Here is a 21,338-nt window from a genome sequence, read left to right as displayed (position 1 = left end):
TTTATTAATTTCAAATATCTGAGTAGTTATAAAGATTATTGTTTCCATAACGAAGGAGGCTTTGTCTTATGAAAATAGACAAATAAAAAATTGCCAAACGAAATGTCACCCTGTATTAACTATAATATAATTTTATGTTATGTTAAGTCCACAAAAGTGCATAACAGCATATGAAATATTTATAATAAACCGGTTAGTACTTTGAATCCAATAAGAATTTAATCATATTATATAATTGAAATCATGTTCGAACGCCTGTTGGCGTCTATATTCTGCCATCATTGATAAAACATTTGATATATGTAAGTCAGTATACAGGGTATAACAGAAATGTTGGTAAATCTGTGGAAAGTGACAGGAGTTCAAAATCATTATAATATATTTCTCAGGAAATTATAAACTTTTTCAAGCTATTAAATACGTATATTATTAATTAATTAATCAATCTATGCAGGCATATTTACCTACATTCTTGGAAAGATGTTTCCATCACCCTTCAGAAGAAAAATTTACCTGTCTCAGTATTTGTTTTTTCTTCTTCTAGCTAAATACCCTATAATTTTTCGAAAACCGTTGATAAAAACTAATGGATATAGTGCTTACTAATAAATTTAAGATAATTTTTTTTGCAGACGAGAAACAATTACCTTGAAATGATTAAACTGTTAATGACAAAACGTTTTATTGAAAAACATAACTACAGAATTTTTAGCTACCATAACATCTGTATGGTTCATTATTTCTGCAACAAAATTCTCTTCCAGCTGATAAATTTGTTCCATGCCATTTGTCGCTGTGGTTTTTTATAAAAAGGTAGGCTTTCTCTCTGTGGACATTTTCCCTGTCAACCAAAGAGCACAAGATGTCCTTACTTCTTGGTAAATGCCTAATAATCTGAAATAAGAAAATGTAAGTGCAAATGAAAAAATCAGAAGAATTGTGAGGGTACCTAGAAGGGACATAATGGAATCAATAAAAAGGAAATTATTAATATGTTATGGTCATCTAGAAGGTATCAACGACACCAAATGGACATAAGAAAATGCGCTAGACCGCCCAAAAGATAGAAACATGTTAATGAGGCCATGTACACTGAAGAGTACAACAGGGTAGAATAGAAATTTATGATGGTTGAGAACCAAGAAATGATAAAGTAAATGTAAAAAACTCACTTAAAAAAATGTAAAATAAATAAAATTGTGTAGAAAACTTTTTCTGTAATTAAAATTTTTTGTTTATATCTAGCAATTTTGTAGTACATTTAAACATAGCAAACGTGGAACACACTTAAGTCTAATTTTTTTATTTGTTATTTACATCGCAATTCAAAATTTCTGCATACTTTTATGTTAATCTCTACAATTATTACAGTACAATAATTTAAAATAAGAAGAATGGATAACTGCCATGTTGTCAGGCGTAAATTGCCTCTATGAAAGTATGGATTTTTAAAATTTTTACTGAACAGAATGTCGTATTTCCGAGATATGATTTTTTAATGGAATCCCTGCAGATTTTATATCATTGGAAAGTTCATAAAAAAATACGTTATATAAGACTTATCGGTTTTCAAGATTGTAATACGTAGTAGCGTTCGAAAAATATTATTGACAAAATGAAATTAAAATGTTTGCGGCAACGGAAAAGTGCGATATAGGTACATACCGACAACTTACTTAAAAATTCGGCCAGAAGTAATTCCAATTTTATTTAATTTCTATTAAATAAAATAAAAAATTAGCAATACTTATGGTAGCCAGATGTTAGCATCTGTTTATAATCCCATAGAACTTTTCATTCAAAGCTTACTTAAAAAAAAAAACTAAAAATGAGGAACCATGTTAATTATAGTCTTTCTGATCTCAATTGAAGAACCAAGAAGTTGGCAGTATGTACCAGGTTCGATCGCTGACGCATCAACTCAGCATTGAAATATTTGAAAAACTTGTTCCCATATTTTTTTAGCCATACCCATATACAGGTCTGGTCGCCCAGATGAAGAATGAGCGCACGGGTAAACGCGGCACAAATACAGCTGCATTGGGCGACCTGGCCATAAATTCACTTGCCAACAAATTGCCAAGCATTGCAGTGCAGCAATACGGAATTTGGTGTGATCAGTTAATTTTAATTTATTATAGGCACCTAGGTAAGAATATGTGAAATATTTTGTGTACTAATATTATTACAACATGGCATTTTGGAGACCTTTTGAAACGGAACAAAACGAAATTTACCCTAAATGTAATAAAATTGTTTGAGGACATAAATAAATTAAAATATGTTATTTGTCAAATGAACATACAGGTATAATAGAAATTTTCTACACATTATATACAAATCATTATAATTAATTTGTTTACCTTTAGCAGAAAACTTTTTAGGGGCGCCTATGAAACTCATTAAATTTTATTGCTAGGTGTTTTTATACATGTTTAACTGATTTCGGAAATACTATACCAAATGTAACAGTATGAAGATGACTTGTCGATGATGTTTTTTCTTGTAATATCTTCAACTAGTGGAAATTTCTATTCCAAATTTGGCTGTAGTGCCCACAGTTATACGGAGTCACAAGGAAAACCTTTTTCGTAGTTAAAACATTTTCAAATTTGTATCTCTTTTTTAGAGGATAGAGTTTTACTATGTAACATGAAAAAATTATTGATATCTGATGAAAAACATCCCTTCTTGATGTGCTAATACTGGGTGTAATGTAACATCATGATAAATTTTTTTAATGACACCTGACTTATGAAAATTTGTGAAAGGAATGATTTCTTCAGCTACCATCACTTTTTCATGTTTCATGAACCAACAATAACTAGTTATGTGTAATAAATTTGGCACTAAGACTTCAACTGGTTTAGAAGATATTTTTAAAAATCCATTGTCAATCGGAGTCGGCATTTACCCGTAACTTTGTGTTAATCTTGACCAAGGAATAAAATGTAAATAGATTTAGCGATTTTTGATTAAAGTAACGTTTTGTTTGGAACATACGGTACTTATAAGATTTGATGAACCGATAAATTATATTACATACCTACATTTTTAGTTCTTCAAAAATTCACATTGAATATGATTTTTTATTAGTTTTTAAAATTTTTCAGATTTAAATTTAACGTTTTCTTTTCAATAACTTTCAATTTTTTTTCCGAAATATTTATCTCATTTTCAATTTAATGCCCTTTTATATAAAAATTGCTGGTTACTAAAACAAAGTTTAGTTCTTTATTTTTTTTATATTTTTTAATCGTAATCAAAAGTGATACATTTCCAGCAAAAATAGTAATAGTTCAAATAACTTTTTAATAGTCCACAGTACAGGCCCCCTCTAGAAAGTTGATTACCACATACTTTATAACTCCTGAGGAGCTTCGTTTTGACGAGTCTACCACACTTTTCCTCCGCGACTTTTCTCGATTCCTCCGCTTTTCCACTCGGAAAAGTCCAAAAACATGGCAATATTCCGGGGTCTTGAAAAGTCAAGACCACATGTCCGGCAGAAATTCTTCCGACATTGACGTGTCTACCGGTCAAAACATGCCAAAATAACAGGGTATTGAAAATCAATTACCACATAGGTAATTTTTAGTAAAATTAATTGTAAATAATTAATTCAGTCAAAAAGTATTGTTGTCCGACAAATTTCAAGTCGCGTTTTTTCAGTCCGACAGCTGGAAATCGGAATTTTCACGGGGTATGAAAAATCGATTACCACATATCTAATTTTCATTTTTTCCACTTTTAAATTTACTGTACAAAATAGTGATATAAGTGTCCGACGATTTAATGTCCGCAAATTATTAAAAAATCAATAAATCAATAATCGTGATGAAATTTAATTTTTTCACTCCAAAAATTTCACATTTATAAATGGTTATTAATTATTATTATGTAAATTATTATTTGTTTCAAATAAATAATTATAATATTGCTTATTTTATGCTTAAAAATTTAAAAGTTATAAAGAAATGAAGTTATTTTTGAGGCGATTAATACCTACTATCTTAGTGCATAATACATTATTTCTAAATAAATTAATATTATACTTGATATAAAAATCCTTTTTTCTCTTTCAAGTTTTCATTCACGTTTGTTATTTTTCTTTACAAAAATTTTCCCAGTTTTCTAAAAGAAAATCCCAAATCTTTTGTGCATAATTTTTTTTACACCATACATACTTTTTTGAAATCGTTTAATTCTTTTCTCGATATTTATTTGGCTAAATTGAGCATATAGAGATTTACAATAATTACAAGAATAAAACGATAGTACGACAAAAAATGAGAATTTTTTGTCTTATGAACTATATGTCTATCTCCTCTTGTTTTCAAGATACAGAGACAAAATAAAAATTTTTAAATAACATTTATGAAAATTTCCAAACGGTGCGAAATATTCTTATGAAAGGTAGTCCGGGGTTTTTAAGGGTGCCAAATACGCTAGTCTAATTATTTTTTCTGTATTTTTTAAGGTTAGGTTTTTTACCATTCGGGCTCCAACTTCTAATGTACAATTTTATTTTCTAAAAACAATGTACTATTGTTAGAACTTCCTAATGTGGACGATTTTCGTGAAAAAAGGCTTTTAATTAAACTCTTACAATATTACACTATAAAATAAGTGACTTTTCTCAAAGTAAGTTTGAGCTTTGAGAAAAGTCACTTATTTTATACACCGTAATTTTGTAAGAATTTAATTAAAAGCCTTTGTTCTCGAAAATCGTCCACATTAGGAAGTTCTAACAAGAGTACATTATTTTTAGAAAATAAAATTGTATATTAGAAATCGGGGTCCGAATGGTAAAAAACCTAACCTTAAAAAAAAGTAGAACTTAATACGTAATAGGATTGTAGCATAACTAGCGCCCTCTATGAAATATACAAAAAATAATTAGACCATCGTATTTGGCATCCTTAAAAACCTCGGAATACCAAATTTCATAAAAATATTTCGCATCGTTTGGAAATGTTAATAAAAATGTTATTTAAAAAAATTTATTTTGTCGCTCTGTATCTCGAAAACAAGAGGAGATAGACATATAGTTCATATGACAAAAAATTCTTATTTTTTGTCGTCATCACCCCCTGTATTTACGGGAGGTCTTTCTGAAACACCCTGTATTGTACATTTATATGGAATTTTGCTTAATACATGAAAATACCTTATTAGAAATTATAAATACATGTGCACATTTTTTACGAAATTTCACTTTTTGTCGGACTGACGATTTGCGGATATATTTTTATATCCGTATTATAAAAAACACTTTTCTATCGTGTGTTATTTTTGTCCGACATGGTAATCGATTTTTCATACCCCGTGAAAATTCCGATTTCCAGCTGTCGGACTGAAAAAACGCGGCTTGAAATTTGTCGGACAACAATATTTTTTGACTGAATTAATTATATACATTTAATTTTACTAAAAATTACCTATGTGGTAATTGATTTTCAATACCCTGTTATTTTGGCATGTTTCGACCGGTAGACACGTCANGGGGGGGTGGGGGGGGGTGGCATGTACTGTGGACTATAACGGTTTGCAATAAATATTTCTTACTTAATTGACATCTTCAGCCTAATTTAAGCCTAATAATACTATTTACATATACATATAAGAAAATGATATACAAGTTGCTAATTTTTGGGGATTCATACCAATTGACCACCCCATAACTTTTTATACATACCTAATTTAAGTTGGCAAATTGCAAATAAGTGGCAAATTTACTTGTTTTTTCACTTTTTTTACTGCCCACGAAAATCTAGACGATCTATCGGAACATGACTTATTTTATGTTGTAGGCAATTAAATTACCTACAATTTAAGGTAGGTACCTACAGTCATTTTTCACATTTCGAGTTACTTTTTTGATATTATCATTCTACATAACCTTCCCATCATAAAATGCAATAAAATGTCAACTAGGTAATAATTTTTGCAGTTTTCAGGATTTATAATCTAATTCGACTGGAGTACCTACCTATACCTATATCGTTTAAAAAAGAAAGTTCGAAATATTTTAATAACGTACGGGTGTTGTAAAACTGTGTTGTTGAAATATTAAACAAATTTGTTAAAAACAACTTCTGGATGATACTTGTGGCGCAGGGGTTTATGTATCTTCTTTTAGTTCTCTAAATTGCAGTGTGACAAATGTCAAAAACAGAAAAACTATCTAAAACGTCTTATTTGTCATTAATTTATATTTAGTCCAGACGGTATCTGTTTCCAAAAGCCATATTTGGGTGAATCGTATATCCACGGAGATTTTTGGCTTTTTGGCTTTCAAATATCACTAGAAATGAAAATTTTTCTATGCGCATAAAAAAAACCGTGGGCTTAACTTTTGGCGGCACAATATGTTAAAAAAATTGGAAAAATGTCATATTTTGACGTAACTAATTGATCAATCGATCTGTTTTTTTTTTAAAGAAGCGTCTTTCCAAGAACTTTTAAAACCTGCTTTAAAAAATTTGATTTGATTGAATATTCACAAAGTTCTAATTGTTTATAAGTACAAAAATTCAACCAATGTTTAAACAAGCGCCAGAGCTCTCCTAATTGACGGATTCGAATTTTACAAAAAAAGTTTGAAAGCCTGAGAGCCCTTCTATATGTGATTAAATTTTCAAGTATCTAAGGGCCTTGGTTTTTGCTGTGCAAAATTTTGAAAATTTGCAATTTTTTTTTCAAAATCTGGATTGCAAAATTATTATGCAAAATCTATCGAACCGATTTTGATGAAATTTGGTGTGATGATTCTACATAACATGAAGTTTTCTTGAGCCAAGTATAAAGGTCCTACACCCAATTTAAATACACCAAAAAAATTCCCTAAAAAGTATTGTTTTTTAACCCCATTTTTGTGATTTTTTCGATTTTTACCATAATAATCATGATTCATTCGATTTGTAACCAGTCATGTATTGTAAAAAATTTAATTACAAACATTTTTTTCCTCTTCCATTTTCGCCTAAAATCAACTCTTGAAAAGATACATAATTAAATAGGAAGAAAAATATGACATTTTTCGAATTTTTTTAACATATTGTGCCGCCAAAAGTTAAGCCCACGTTTTTTTTATGCGCATAGAAAAATTTTCATTTCTAGTGATATTTGAAAGCCAAAAAGCCAAAAATCTCCGTGGATATACGATTCACCCAAACCAAAACAGATACCGCCTGGTCTAATTTAGTATTTATTGTTTTCAAATAGCAAAACAAATGCTTAACATTCAGAAAAATTAAGTAACGTCATTATTCACTCAGTTACCCTCCACCTTAATTTTTACGGTTGGAACTCGAGCACCCCTCAAGTTCACACGTTTTTCACCCTAACATAATTAAGCCGATTGCATTACAATACTCCTACACAAAAAATTTAAATCACAACTGCCCATCTGGACAAAAACTCCAGACGTCCATTTCATCAAACAACTTAAATGGATAGGTAGCTCGCTAAAGGGTATAATTTCCCTAACAAAGTAGATTTCCACCCTGGTGACTCCTAACAATGGCCGGACAGACATTCAACAACACGACATGAACAGGTACAAAAAGTTTTGGGAAGCGGGTGGATTCTTATACAACTTATTACAAAGAACGGTTTTGCAAACACTGGCCATAGAAAAAGGGCTGACCAATAGACAAACGTTTTAAATATAAATACCTCCTTATCTATTTAAAAAGGTTTATGGTTGCATAAGCCTTGGTTTAATTAATGTCTACTAGTTTGTCAATAAAATAAAATGCACAAATTTCATTTGTACTTTTTTTTAAGAAAGAAATAAACTTATTCAACAAGAATAGTATATTTTGTTTATGTCAAAGCTTAAAATAAACAAACGATTATGTAAGTGTAGGTAATAAAACATCTTGTATATTATAAGAACATTTAATTTATAATTTAATGACTACAATCCGACAACACATTTTTTTTGTTGCCCTTCCAACTGTAAAAAGAGCAACAACTCAATTCTACTACAATTGTTTTTCCGATTACGTATTGTGATTGCACAAAACTTTTTACATATGTCTACATATGATTATATACAGGGTGTCCCAGAATATATGGGCAATCTCTCGGATTTACACAGAGGACGTTCAAATAACAAGAGAAGTTCCTATAAAAATTTTCCATAGAGGACCCTCTACGAAGATACAGATACTTTGTGTAATTTAATTATTTTTTAATACGTTGGACAACAGATAAGACTCTTTTAAAATTAACCCATGATATCAATTGTATTATTACATCTAGAATATATGTTTTTGCAATCAATCGATTAACAAAAAATGTCATATTCCGTAATATCTTTCGAAAAAGCCGCGATTGATATTTTGCTCAAAAATTATGTCACACTGAAAAAGATTTTTTATTTCTTAAATTCAAACTACATTTAGAAGAATTTGGCAATTTATAAAAATGATTATTTGTAGAATATGTAGAACGTATTTAAATGATTTTACAAATAGAGTTCTTTGTGCCCCAATACAGTTTCCGATATACATTCTCACAAATCCTCTTACTCTCTGTATTCCCTTATCTCCGCAAAATGCTAATTTTTGTAAAATTATAAAGCATTTTTTACATTGGCTTTTTCAAAAATTGTTGCCAGCATTTCCATTGATTTGAGCTGAGACTCAGACTTGTTATTGTTATTTTAGACATGTATTGTGTAAAAAAATTCGTTTCAAAATGTTTATTTATTCAGAAGATATTTAAAGGTATTTTATATTTTTTAAAAAACTTCAACATATACCTACCCCAAAAACAAAGTTTGAAATGTTTACATAAGAAATATTTTTAAATTTGGAGAAAAGTCTTAATTTTGGAGAGAAATGCTTCTTTTTTGTAGTGTTAACGCTTTGTAGATTACTGACATCCTTCTAGAGCTATATGTAAAAATATACAGGACGAATCACTAGAACATTTCTTAGAATTTTGGTTCATACCCGTAAATATCAGTGTGTTATTGCACAGCCCACAAAAAAAATATGTACCAGAGACATGAGTATATAGATTCTATTATGTATTTTCCGATGCTGAATCCGAATCCGTAGACCAAAAAACCGATTTACATGTCATTTTTTAGTAAAACGCTAAAATGTCCCCAAAATAGTATAAAATAATGAGGATAAGCCTTTATAATGAAAAGCAACAATTTGTAAATTGAGAAAACATTGAGCATTGGAAAGAAATACATGCAAATTAAATCCACACCCACCCCTACGAGGGAATCAATTCCAGATCTAAGATCAAATAACGAATGTTATGTTATAAAAATATACATGGTGTCTCACAATTAGTATCTAATAATATATCACTTGATTATATTACCAAAAATAAGAATATTTTTTCAAATAAACATGGGTAATATTTGCCCCTATTTTTTTGCTTGCCGAAATTTTCAAATTCAGATACCAACATATGATAGACCTTAATGTCCTCTATAAAAAGGTACTCTTTATATCTTTCGATAAAATGCTCCATTTTCGAGAAAAACGGATTTAAGCATTTTATTACATTACATCAATAATATTATGGGCGTCCCAAGCGGGGGCGTCATAGGAAACTCAATCAAATCAAAGGTCAATCAAACTTTACTAATTTTATTGTTTAAATTTGAATATAGCAACATGTAAAAAATTTGGGACAAATTTTAACCGAATCCCTCCCCCCTTCTTGCTTGCTTGCTTGGGACGGCCATAACAAACTTTTCGCGTTGTAATAGGGGCAAATTTTAGCCGACGACCCCCCCCCCCCCAATTGAGACACCCCTGACTAAAACATTTGAAAAATTTTATGATGATCTATTTCGACTTTTAATGAGCGTTCATAGTGTCAAAATTCATAATTTTCCTTCAACCCGCTTTGAAAATATAAAAAAAAATAAAAATAATCTTATTTTTGGCAATATAATCAAGTGGTAAATTATTGGACATTAATTATGAGGCACCCTGTATAAAATAACTTATCCCTCAGAATGTGTAAACCACCTACAGACTAGGGTCCCATTTACCCCTTTAAGTCACACATTTATCTATTCAATATTTTTGCCTGAATTTTGATACCGCAGGTTTTTGGGGTCGCTGATTACGAATCTGAAGTCCGAATCTGAAAATTCTTGTATAAAAGATGGAGAATTCAATACTATAGCGGTAGTAGAAATCGGAAAAGCATTCAAAATTTGAATATTATAGATGAAACACTAATCACGAATATAAGGATTTAATTCGGAAAATCTTAAATCCGCAATTCTGGCGGATTGGAAAGTACCATAGAAATTGGTATTTACTACCTAAAGAAATGAGTTATGAATGGTTAAAAATTGATTCAATTGACTAAAAATAGACAAACGTTTAAAAATGAGAAATAAAAAAGGAATGAATTAAATAACTCGCGCCAAAAAGATCACTGATTATTTTCATGAAAATAACTTTACCTAACAAAAGTTTTCGATAGTTTACATTTATTTATTTTGTTATTGCTTCCATGCATATAATCATAATATATATCATATAATTTTTTCCTTTATTATCTATTATCACACTTGAGAAAAGGGTCATATAATTCAATGGGAACCTTTGGAGAACGAAAATAATACCGTTAATAGAAAACTAAACGAGACCTGACCATTTCATCAAACGGTGAAAGATGTGTTTCAGATTACTCCGTGAACTTCATTTCTTGTTGGCTATAAATACTAAAAGAAGAAGTAAATAATACCCAATAAATAGTGAAAAAATTAAACCAATACCGCAATTAAGTAACTACAAAATATTCCTGTACCTAGACATTTAAATAATGAAATAATGAAATAATGAGATTCTCACCAACTCCAAGCATTTATTAACGCACTGTCGATTTCCCACCGCATTATTAAAAAAAGGGGTGTCCATTTCCTGTGTTAACACTGGCACCCCCTTGGGTTGATCCTTTGACCCTTTCTTGAACTGGCCGCTCAAGAATACTCCACATGTGCAAGGGACTGGATCCTTCGCTTCCTCTATTTTTATTTCGTTTGTTTGGGTAGTGGTGAAGCTACCTGCCCGGCAGATTTCTATAAGGGTGAAGGTTACCAAAAGGTGAATCTGAAAAGTACAGGTGATTTATAATAAGTCTGAATTAATTTGTGATTATTTGTAACACACCTTTTTCATTTTTTTTTTATAACGCTCGGCAGTGATATCGCAACGAATTGCGTACAGATACTGAGGAATTTCTCCAAAATGTAACGTATATTTAGGTCAACTATACATTATTTATTGTTTGCTATTGAGAAATGCAACTATAACAAATACTTATTCAATTTTGCAACGCAATGTCCTATTCTAAACAACCGTTCAATACTACTGCGTATGAAACGCGAGTAACCAATTAACTTTTTGTGAAAATAATATTTCTGTTGTATTATTTAAGCGTGATAAGAAATGCATATTTAGTTGTAAACATCTCTTTTTTAAAATGTTAACAACTTTGTAATTCAATCAGTAAATTACAGAATTGGTAAACTGCGTGTGTCATTGTTTGCCCATGAAAACATAATATTTTACACTTCTGCACTTATTTGAGAAAGGTATTTAAAAAATTAATTGGTTTTGCCAGACACAGTTTTCATTATCTAGAAAGCAACTGAAGAATTTAATTTTAAACAATTTATTTTATGAGTTGCCTAAACAAATACATATACTTACAGATTATACAGGATGTTTTCTGAAGACATTTTCCTTGAATCATTATAGATCAAAAGCTTTATAGACCAGAGTGTTGAAATTTAAAAAATTGTCGCACTATTTTTAAATTTAAAATAAAAAGTCGTACATGTTTTTGTATAATCAGTAATTTTAAAGATGTTTGAAGTTTATTCAACTGTGTGATAAATTATGAAATGGGCTCGATGGCTCACTGTTAGAAAATACCAATATTTTATAACAAATTTATTTGATGTACCTATCTACTTATTTAAATATATTACATTTAATGAAATCATATTTTAGGATTTTTGAAAAATATGTAATTTTTTAAACAGGGTGGATTTATATGATATCAAATATAAATATAAAATAAATAAATAAATAAAATCAAATATAAATGCTATCAAATATCTTGAGCTTGACATAATGATGATTAAACCAAATATGCCTTTGTCCAAAGTGGTTTCATTTGCAAATTACATGGTAGGTACTTAGGTATGTTCTTCAAAAACGTAGATATTCCTTAATATGACGTAGATTAAAGAAAGTTTAGCTTGCGACTTAACTAAATAAAGATAAAAACTCACTAAATTTGTGTACAACTATAAGCAACCCTGTATAAGTGTACTTACTTCAAGTACTTATCTAAATAGGAATATAAAAATGTAGGTAAAGAAAGGAAAATATTTACTGAATTTTTATACAATTTTATGGCGAAGATAATGGAAGCAGCGTCATTAAAAACATCAGAATTCAATGCCACTGACTGTTTTGGAAATTCATTTGATTCACAATTGTATTTTGCAGAAAAAATCTCCCCCATTTTATTCGAAATCTGAATCATTTTCGACTTGAACTTGAATGATAGGGATAATTTCTATTAATTTACCCATGTAGTAAGTTTATATTAAATATTTACATAAAAAACCATTTGGCGTCAAATGATCTTATGCAAAATAGTCACTGGCGTCAAAATTCTGACGTTCTTGATAACAGTTTATCATCGTCTCCGCTAGTGGTTGGTTTAATTCCTACTTAGATAAGCACTTAGAATGAAATAAGTGCAGAGTTCTAAATATAGCTTACTACACATATGCGGATGATTAACGAATATTTTTGGGTTTGTGGCAATGGGCAATAAGTATCTAATATCATTTATTCTTTTGTGTATTTTTTTGTGCAAAGAAATTTCGTTTAAATCAAGATTATGCACAAATACTCATAAAATTTGATGATCACTTCAGTCACTTTGAAAACAATTAGATATACAGAAAAGCTTAGCAGTATTCCTCTGTGAAAAAATAATTAATATTCGTTCGGTTCTTTATTTAGAAAAACAGTTAAAGCTATTAAAAAGTAAATAGTAACTGCGTTTGTTGTATAATTAGTTTTATTTTTTATACTAAAAAAACCAATTCTGTTATTAAAAAATATATCATCCAAAATTTTAATCTTCATTTTACAATTGCAATATTATTATTTTAGTTGCACAGCTGAGTGATTTATTTTAAATAGCGACGCGTTGTTTATTTCATTGATTTTAATAGTAATAATATATATTTCGTTTACGAAGAAAATTCTGAAAAATGTTCATTTTTTGATAATTTACAACATCTGCGGCTTCAGCGAAATGTTGGGTTAAACGTTTGCAGATAAGATCTAATCGTATTAATTCAAAACAACAGTGTAAATAAAAAATCCGTTACCGTTACAAACAAATAAGCGATAGCTTTCAACACCTTACACCTGCTCCATTAAACTGTTATTAATAAACAATAACAGCGCCAAAATTGTATTACAGGGACTACCTATAATAATTCAGCCACGGCCTTTGTGTTAAAGCCGTCTGGGATTTATTCGTAACCGGATCCAAGAAGTGTATCAGCACTGATACAACAAGGTGAATCCTAATATTAGGCCGTACGATGTTGCCTGGTCGTAAACATTTGATTAACTTCAAGGAAATGTGTGTGCATGTAGTCGGTTAAGGGAAATTGAAATTTTAACAAAATTAGCCGTAGGATATCCTAAGTAGACTAACTACTAATATGTATATAAACATATACAAGGTCATTCAGTCATAATATCATTAATTTTAACCACGTTTCCGGAAGGCCTAAAAAAAATAAGCAAATTACCCCTTAACTCCCGTTCACCCGGTGCCCTACTTCGCAACAGGGAATGCGCCGGTCGACGGACCACAAAATATTCGAACATTGAAGCGAACCAGCTGATTTCCCCAGTGGTCTTGAATTTTATTAACAAAGTGCTATGGACGGATAAATGTTATTTTAGCCGCACTGTCATTTTAAATAGGTAGATAACATATTACTCTTTGAGAAGCAATAAGTCACTCAATAAGATATACGTACTACAAATCGAATATTTAATTGAACCTAAAACTCATATTCAATTATAAAACATAGTGAAAACATTAACAATATTAAAAATACTAAATTGTAGTAACCTAACATTCGAAAACAATTATTATCCTTATACATTTGTTAATATTGAAAATGTAAAAAAAAATATCTTATTCATTCAAGTGTCTAGGTAAAAAAGGTCTGTTTTTGTCGTTCACTATTAAAAACGCAATAAAAGCTAGGTTAATAACCGAATGTTAAAGTATTTTTATAGATTTTCGGAAAATAGTTTTATAAAAAATATTTGTAATGAAGCATAAAAACATAGTTTAGTTAATATGTTGATCAAACATTACGTTGCTAATATTGTGGGAAACAACTGCTCTATTGGCGACATCCTCATCTAAAGATGCGTATCCACCAAAGCAATATAAAACAACTTTTTTGTTTCTGTATGTTGTTGTCAGTTCCAAAATGTAGAAACAAGAAGCAACATACATAAACATTTCGTCTCCACCAAGGCATCAAAAAGAGCAAAAATGTTTTAATTGGTCCCTGTTGACCAAGGATTCTCTCGCAATGCAGTTCGGAAATTTTTTTAACTCTAAAGAAATGGCCAACCAAATTTTTTCTTTTTGCTTTCACTTCATTAGCCCCAGTAACAGTACACAATTTAGACCATGCATCGTGCTTTGTATTTCTGCATTTATATTTTTGATCTTTTGGGTTCTAAAGGCACTCTAAATTTCAATTAATAATATTAATAAGTCATTAATCCATTTAAATTCCGCCATAATAACTTTTTTTTAATTATAAATGAAAAAAATACAAAGCACAAAGGTGATCTGCATCCGGATCTGTTCAATCGCAAACTACAGCAAACAGCGACAGCCCGTCTCCACCGACGCCGACGTCGCAACTGAAGCTTGTCGACTTACCAACTTTTTCTTTCATGTTTGCCTCTTCCAACGGAAACACGCAACATAGAGCAACTTTTTAGTTTTGTCGCGGCAACAATGAGCAACTGAACTTACTGAAAAATTTTTGTAAAAACGCGACAGAAACACAAAATTTGCTCTGTGTTGCTTTTGTGGATACGCATCTTTATATTGAATTACAGCCACTATATCTAGTAATCAATTGAGATCATTTATCAACAAAATCACTGGCCACAGTGTTATGCTAGGCGAAATAAATATGTTATCTAATGATATTGTTAATATGCGGGTTACAATGTTGACAATTAAGATATGACATATTTTGTAGGTTATATTTCACCCACACTTAAAATATGCGAGTAGATAGACCTCATAATGAATCAGTTGTCAGTTATCTCACCTACAACACACTTATGAGAACTAATAAGTTCGAATCAGTTTGTATTTGGTGATTCTGGTGATGACTAATCTTAGCTGTTATAGATACTTAGGGTCAAATTCAATACTGGAGTTAAAAAATTGTCTTCGGATTCATGTATTAGTAGTTTTTTCTTATTTTGATTTTTGTAAGTAGTTACCTATATCTCTAGGTTTTGAAGTATGTATTATTAAATAAATCGTTCGATAAATTTTGACACAATATTTCTAAATAGTCGCCAAACCTATGGAAATGATTTCAACTTTTCTTTTTTAAGAAATAGGGGAAATATCCATATGCAAACTACCTAAGTACAATTAAATTTAGCCAGTTTGAAACGCTCCTGACAAAATTAAGAGATGCTTGCACCTACTTTTATCGCAACATGCGCTGATGAAATACAGTCCGTACAATATTTGTTGAGACAGAATTCCAACGAGGATTTACTAAATAATTACTAGGATGTACTGGGGATTTAGAAGGGTTTAATAGGATTTACTAAGGATTTCCAGAAATTTAAGGAGGGATTATAGAATTTATTTCAAAAAAGGAATGTAGATATGCACTTTTTAGCCAATGTGTCCCCCCTCGATCACAATAGTGTGTGTTGCGGTGAGATGTCTTAAGACTTATCATGTACAGAGTCTTCATAAATGTTTACAAGCCACCGAGCTTAGCCAGCCCAACAATGCACGATTGGTATTGGTAACGAAAATTACCAAAATCTTGACGTCACCAAAATTAATGATTCGTTTCCTATGAACAATGACAAACCGTTACGTCTGCGCTCGAAGTAATGTGTTCGATGATTGGTATAATTTTTCACGAGATTCTATTCAACCAATCAGCGATCGCATTATCTCGAACGTAGATTTGTCATTATTCATTGTAAACGAATCTTTAACATTAGTGACGCCAAGTACGGCGGTCTCGTGACTTGTAAACATTCATGAAGGCTCTGTATCATCACGACACGACACAATAATATATCCTCGGCTTTATTGTATCCATTTACTATAAACTAGTACGTTTGCTAACGATTGTGATGTGCGATTAGACTGTGAATGTACACATTTGGTACAGTCTTATTAGATATATTTCTGGATTAGTTAATTAAGATATAATCAGAACAGAAAGTACCCTCCGACCCTATAACAGTTATTTCAAATTCCCCTGTATACTAACTTCTACGCACTATGTATGAACTGTACACCGCCATCCGCGACTGCAGTACGGATGAAATTTAGGACGCTGCAACGATTCATTTGGCAACATTTTATAATACCAGTTCCACCACTCGTTGGAGTGGGATGGATGGATATGGTAGTTTTGCCGGAAATCATTACGGTTGGTTTTATGCATGGTCGAAGAGGGGCCGCTATAAAGGGGGAATTAAAGGGGCGCATTATGCAACGCTACTCGCTTGAGGCCGAAAAGCAAGGTCAACCTAGTACAACAGGTTGTCTCCACATAATCAGGTGTGCCGGGTGTAGACTAATCGGCCGAATCTTGAAATCAGACCTGTGAAATATGAGACACATGCATGGATACTGATATTAACTGTAATTACGGGTTTTAAAAAGGGATCGCGGTATAAGGATGTATACATGTACAAAGAAGGCCTAGCCTAAATAAGTAAAAAATACTATATAGGGCCTTTTTTATTTTCCAAAAATTATAATGGTGATCATATGAAGGGTTTCTAGCAAAAACAATATTTGTCACAAAATTAACTTTTTCAGTTATTGGCAACATTGTATTTAAAAATATCATATCTTTGCCCCTACAAAATATTTCTAGCGAATACCACGCATGTCAGGGCGATATACATTGCTGAAATATAGGGCGTTCCGCGAAAACCGCACTTGTCAGTGACATGTGTTTTTGAAGGAAACTTTTAGTCGCAACAATGAAAATCGCGGAGCACGCTGTTCCTTTGAAAAAAAAAACAAAAAAGATTAAATATTTACAAACACTGTGTAACGTTCTGAGAAACAAAGAAAATTGTACAGTTTATGAGTCCTTAGTACCATGACGATGCCGAAAACAACATTGATCCAAAGGATAATAGCAGTGGTTGCGAAGAAACTTAACAATCAGAACTATGCTTCTCCTTCTTTGTTCTAAATGCAACGTATGTTTCCTTTCTTTGTTCTAAATGCGTTTTTTAGTAATAATTTCGTTTTTTTTTTCTTAAAAAAAAAATTAAGTAGACTTTAGTCAAAAGTCTCTTTTAATTTTCTTGCAAAAACCACACATATCAAACAATTTTTTCTTTGATACAATTAAGTCGGAAGATTTCATTACACACTGTTGATTATAAATTGTCCTACAAACCTTTTTTTTTAATATTTAACCTGTTTTAAGAAAATCAGTTTTAAGGCTCCCCTCTAAATTTGTTTTTTTTACGTATGTTATTTTTTCTAGAAACCTTTCAATCATCAAACCAAAAAATATATATATAGGGTGATTCACTTCTTATGATTAGAACTTTAGCCATCGATAGATCTCGTAAAAAAAAGTCATTTTGAAGGATATACTTTTTCTTCCAAACACTTGCATTTAGAGATACAAGCTCTTGAAAAAACATTTATTTTGGGTTTTTATTTATTTTTTCTTAAACTATGAAAGCCATTTGTTTTATATTCAGTATAAAGTGTACGAATGAAAAGGTCTACCGATTTTACAAATTATTGTAAAAATAGATCAACCATAGGCGTCCGTAAGGGTCTCCGATTTAATATAATTTTTCAAAATGAATATATTTTTTTTACATCGCGGTTTATTCTGCAGCAAAAAGGACTCTTACTATTTTTAAATGAAATGTTTGTTTTTTAGAAAAATTGATTCTTATGGATTCATTACATATGAAATGGTTAGGGTTTTAAAAAATTGAAATGATAATGATTTTTTGAATTTTTGGGGGAAATTGAGGGTATGTCACGTCAGATTTTTTTTATTGTTTTCGGATTCATTGGAAAATTTTAGTAAAGATAGGTAGGGTCGCGTCTCAAAAACACACAATTTCTTTTTGTCGGCCTGTGTTATTAATGGTCTAAAATTTGATGAACACTTTGTTATTACTTGAAACCAAATTATTTTTAGTGGCAAATAATAATACAGGTTGTCGTTAATGTCATAACTGTATAAATTAGTAGCCTCTCCATTTGCATTATCATTATCATATATTTACACAAAGTTCAATATCATCATTAAAAAGTTCTAGTTGATATGCTACAAAGTTGGGACTTAACATTTTCTAATAAAATTAAAAATAAAAAAGTTAAGGGTTGTCGACATTTATAACCAATAATAATTTACATATGTGTGATACCAGTTTTGAAAATAATTTTTTTACAAACCATTACCAAATATTACTAAAATTTTTAGTGATACTCTGCAAGTTATACATTGAACATACATATGCTATATTCATACCATGATTGTTCAAATTTTAGAAATATACTTTTTTGTACAACATACGGGGTCTGTTCAGAAAATAACCGAACTTTATTTTTTTAAACTTTATTATTAATTTTATACATTATCGGTCCTTGTATTCCCTTCCCTATTCACACACTTTTTCCAGTGGTGTTCCCATTTCTCAAACCAGTATTGGATAGCTTCATTTGAAATGGCCTTTAAAGTATGTGATGAATTTGCTTTGATGTCAACAATAGTCTGAAAACGGTGCCCTTTCAGAACTGTCTGGCGAGTAAGGAGGATGAAGACAGTAATCTGATTTTTGACACAAAACTGACGAATTGAAACTGAGTGTGGGGGCGCATTACCATGGTGCAAGAACCAAGAGTAATAAATTCATAATTCCATTAAATTTGGAAAAAACAGTGAACTTTCTCGAGGCGTAGAGATCCTTTGTCAATCTGTTGTGATGAATGATGATTAAACTTTTATCTCAATATCGTAGCCATAAACCCAGCTTTCGTCTCCCGTTACGATCCTTTCAATGAATGTTTCATCGTCATTGGATTGGTCAAAGAATTGCCGACAAACGTCTTTTCTTTATGTTGTTCGGTACTCAAACAAGGGACAAATTTTGCTGCAATTCGATCCATGTTCAATTTTTCAGCAAAAGTTTCATGGCATGACCCAATTGAGATGCTAACCTTTTCTATAAATTCTCTGACAGTTAATCGGCGATTTGCAAGTACCAGATCTTTGACTTTCTGAACGTGGGAATTAGCAGTTGGAGTCGAAGACCTTCATAGTCGAAAATCATCTTCAATTGACTAACGACCATTTTAAATCGTGAAAACCATTCGTAACATTGCGTACAAACTTCGTAAGTGTGTTTCAAAAGTTGAAATGTTTTTTCCATTGCATCATTGTTCCAGAAGATAGCAAATGTCAAAAATCGTCACTAATACTTAAACAAGTTGCACTCAAATCACAATATCACGAAAATTAAATGAGACATCAACAATCCAAGAACATGTGGTTACAAAGGAGGTTATGCGTAACAGAATGCAGCCAACCGCATGTCACTAAATATCTCTATTAGCGCGTAATTCAAAAAATTAAAAAATAAGAAATGTGGGTACACATGTTCGCAAGTGACCCATTTTTAAGCATTACGTCAAGACCGCCAGCAGGACGCCACCGGACGCAGCAGCGTTCCAGGAAGGGTCTACGGCGGACTGGCGCCGGCGACCAAATGCTTATTCATTTACCTACGACCGACTCCACACACCAGGATTCTCCAACGAACACTCGCCCCGTCAACACGTCTTTTCCGCAAACTTAATTTTTAATAAAATACTTTATTATTACCGTTGAGAGAGCGTTTTATTTTTGCTGTACAGCGAAAGCAATCCAATACTATGAGTTTTACTTTAGTCGGATAATTTTACTGAAATTTTTGGTGATACTCTGCTACTTATACATTGAAATTTAGTTGATACTTGAAGAATGAATTGATGAACATGCTATATTCATACTACGATTGTCCAAATTTTAAAAGTATACTTTCAGTGATTGCAACGTACACCAAGTTGCTAGAAATTTTAATAGACACATAGACACTAGTTTCTGCCTATTTAGCCTCAACATTAAATACTTTTATTCACTCGACAGGGTGACTCACAAATGGTGACCAAAAATACAACGTTGTATTCTTTGGTGAATTTTAAGGGGAGTCTTTCATATAAAGTTGTTATCTAAGACGCTTCGTTAAAAAGATACTGGGTGTTAAACATATTTTTCTAAATAAAATAGTACACAACTGCTTTACTGGAACAACCATGATATTTTCGGATTCGTCTTTCAATTTTCTACAAATTATTACTCTCTTATGTTTTTCGAAAAAAAAGCCTGATATTCGAGTAAAACGAACTAAGAACACACTTCGATATTCAAATATAATGCTTTTTAAAATTACATAGTGGTCTGCGATAGCAACTTTGACATTCTGAGCAGTTAGAAGAAAAGATAAATAATGCTTTTCATCAGATTCAAGTAACCATAAATTTCGAACAAATTAACTGAATGATTAGTATGACAAACACTAATCATTCGGTTCGGTAAGTAAAAATGTTTTCAGTTGGTTTCACTCGAAAATCAGGATTCTTTCGAAAAACATAAAAGAGTAGTAATTTGTAGAAAATTAAAAGATGAATCCGAAAATATCATGGTTTTTACAGTAAAGCAGTGGCATACTATTTTATTTAGAAAAATATGCCACCGGTACCCTGTATTTCTGGAGTATGTAAATTTTAGGGGAAGCCCTCAGATTTTGAAAAATGTTGACATAAATACATGTACCCAATTTCAAATTATTTCACTTATTAGTTTTTAAATTGTTTAAAAAAATTTAAAATATTTTTTGAATTTTAACACCCTGTTTCTTTTTAACTAAAACTAAAAACTTTATAGGAAGGACTCCCCTTAAAAT

At 31.0% G+C, this 21,338-nt stretch overlaps 1 protein-coding gene across 1 annotated transcript; it reads right to left on the bottom strand.

Moving 5' to 3' along the window:
- Nucleotides 1–708: 708 nt before the first annotated feature.
- LOC108917600 (follicle cell protein 3C-1) lies at nt 709–11,239 on the bottom strand. Its single transcript, XM_018724289.1, has 3 exons — nt 11,166–11,239; nt 10,848–11,105; nt 709–894 (listed from the first exon to the last, which is right to left on the bottom strand). Exons 1-3 carry the CDS (start codon nt 11,172–11,174, stop codon nt 709–711), a joined length of 453 nt encoding a protein of 150 aa, XP_018579805.1. The 5' UTR covers nt 11,175–11,239.
- Nucleotides 11,240–21,338: the final 10,099 nt, after the last annotated feature.

The sequence above is a fragment of the Anoplophora glabripennis genome, unplaced genomic scaffold (genome assembly GCF_000390285.2).
Source record: "Anoplophora glabripennis isolate ALB-LARVAE unplaced genomic scaffold, Agla_2.0 scaffold58, whole genome shotgun sequence".
Taxonomy (NCBI): Eukaryota; Metazoa; Arthropoda; class Insecta; order Coleoptera; family Cerambycidae; genus Anoplophora; species Anoplophora glabripennis.
The sequence above is the reverse complement of the archived record's forward strand: the minus strand, read 5'-3'. Positions and strand labels throughout refer to the sequence as shown.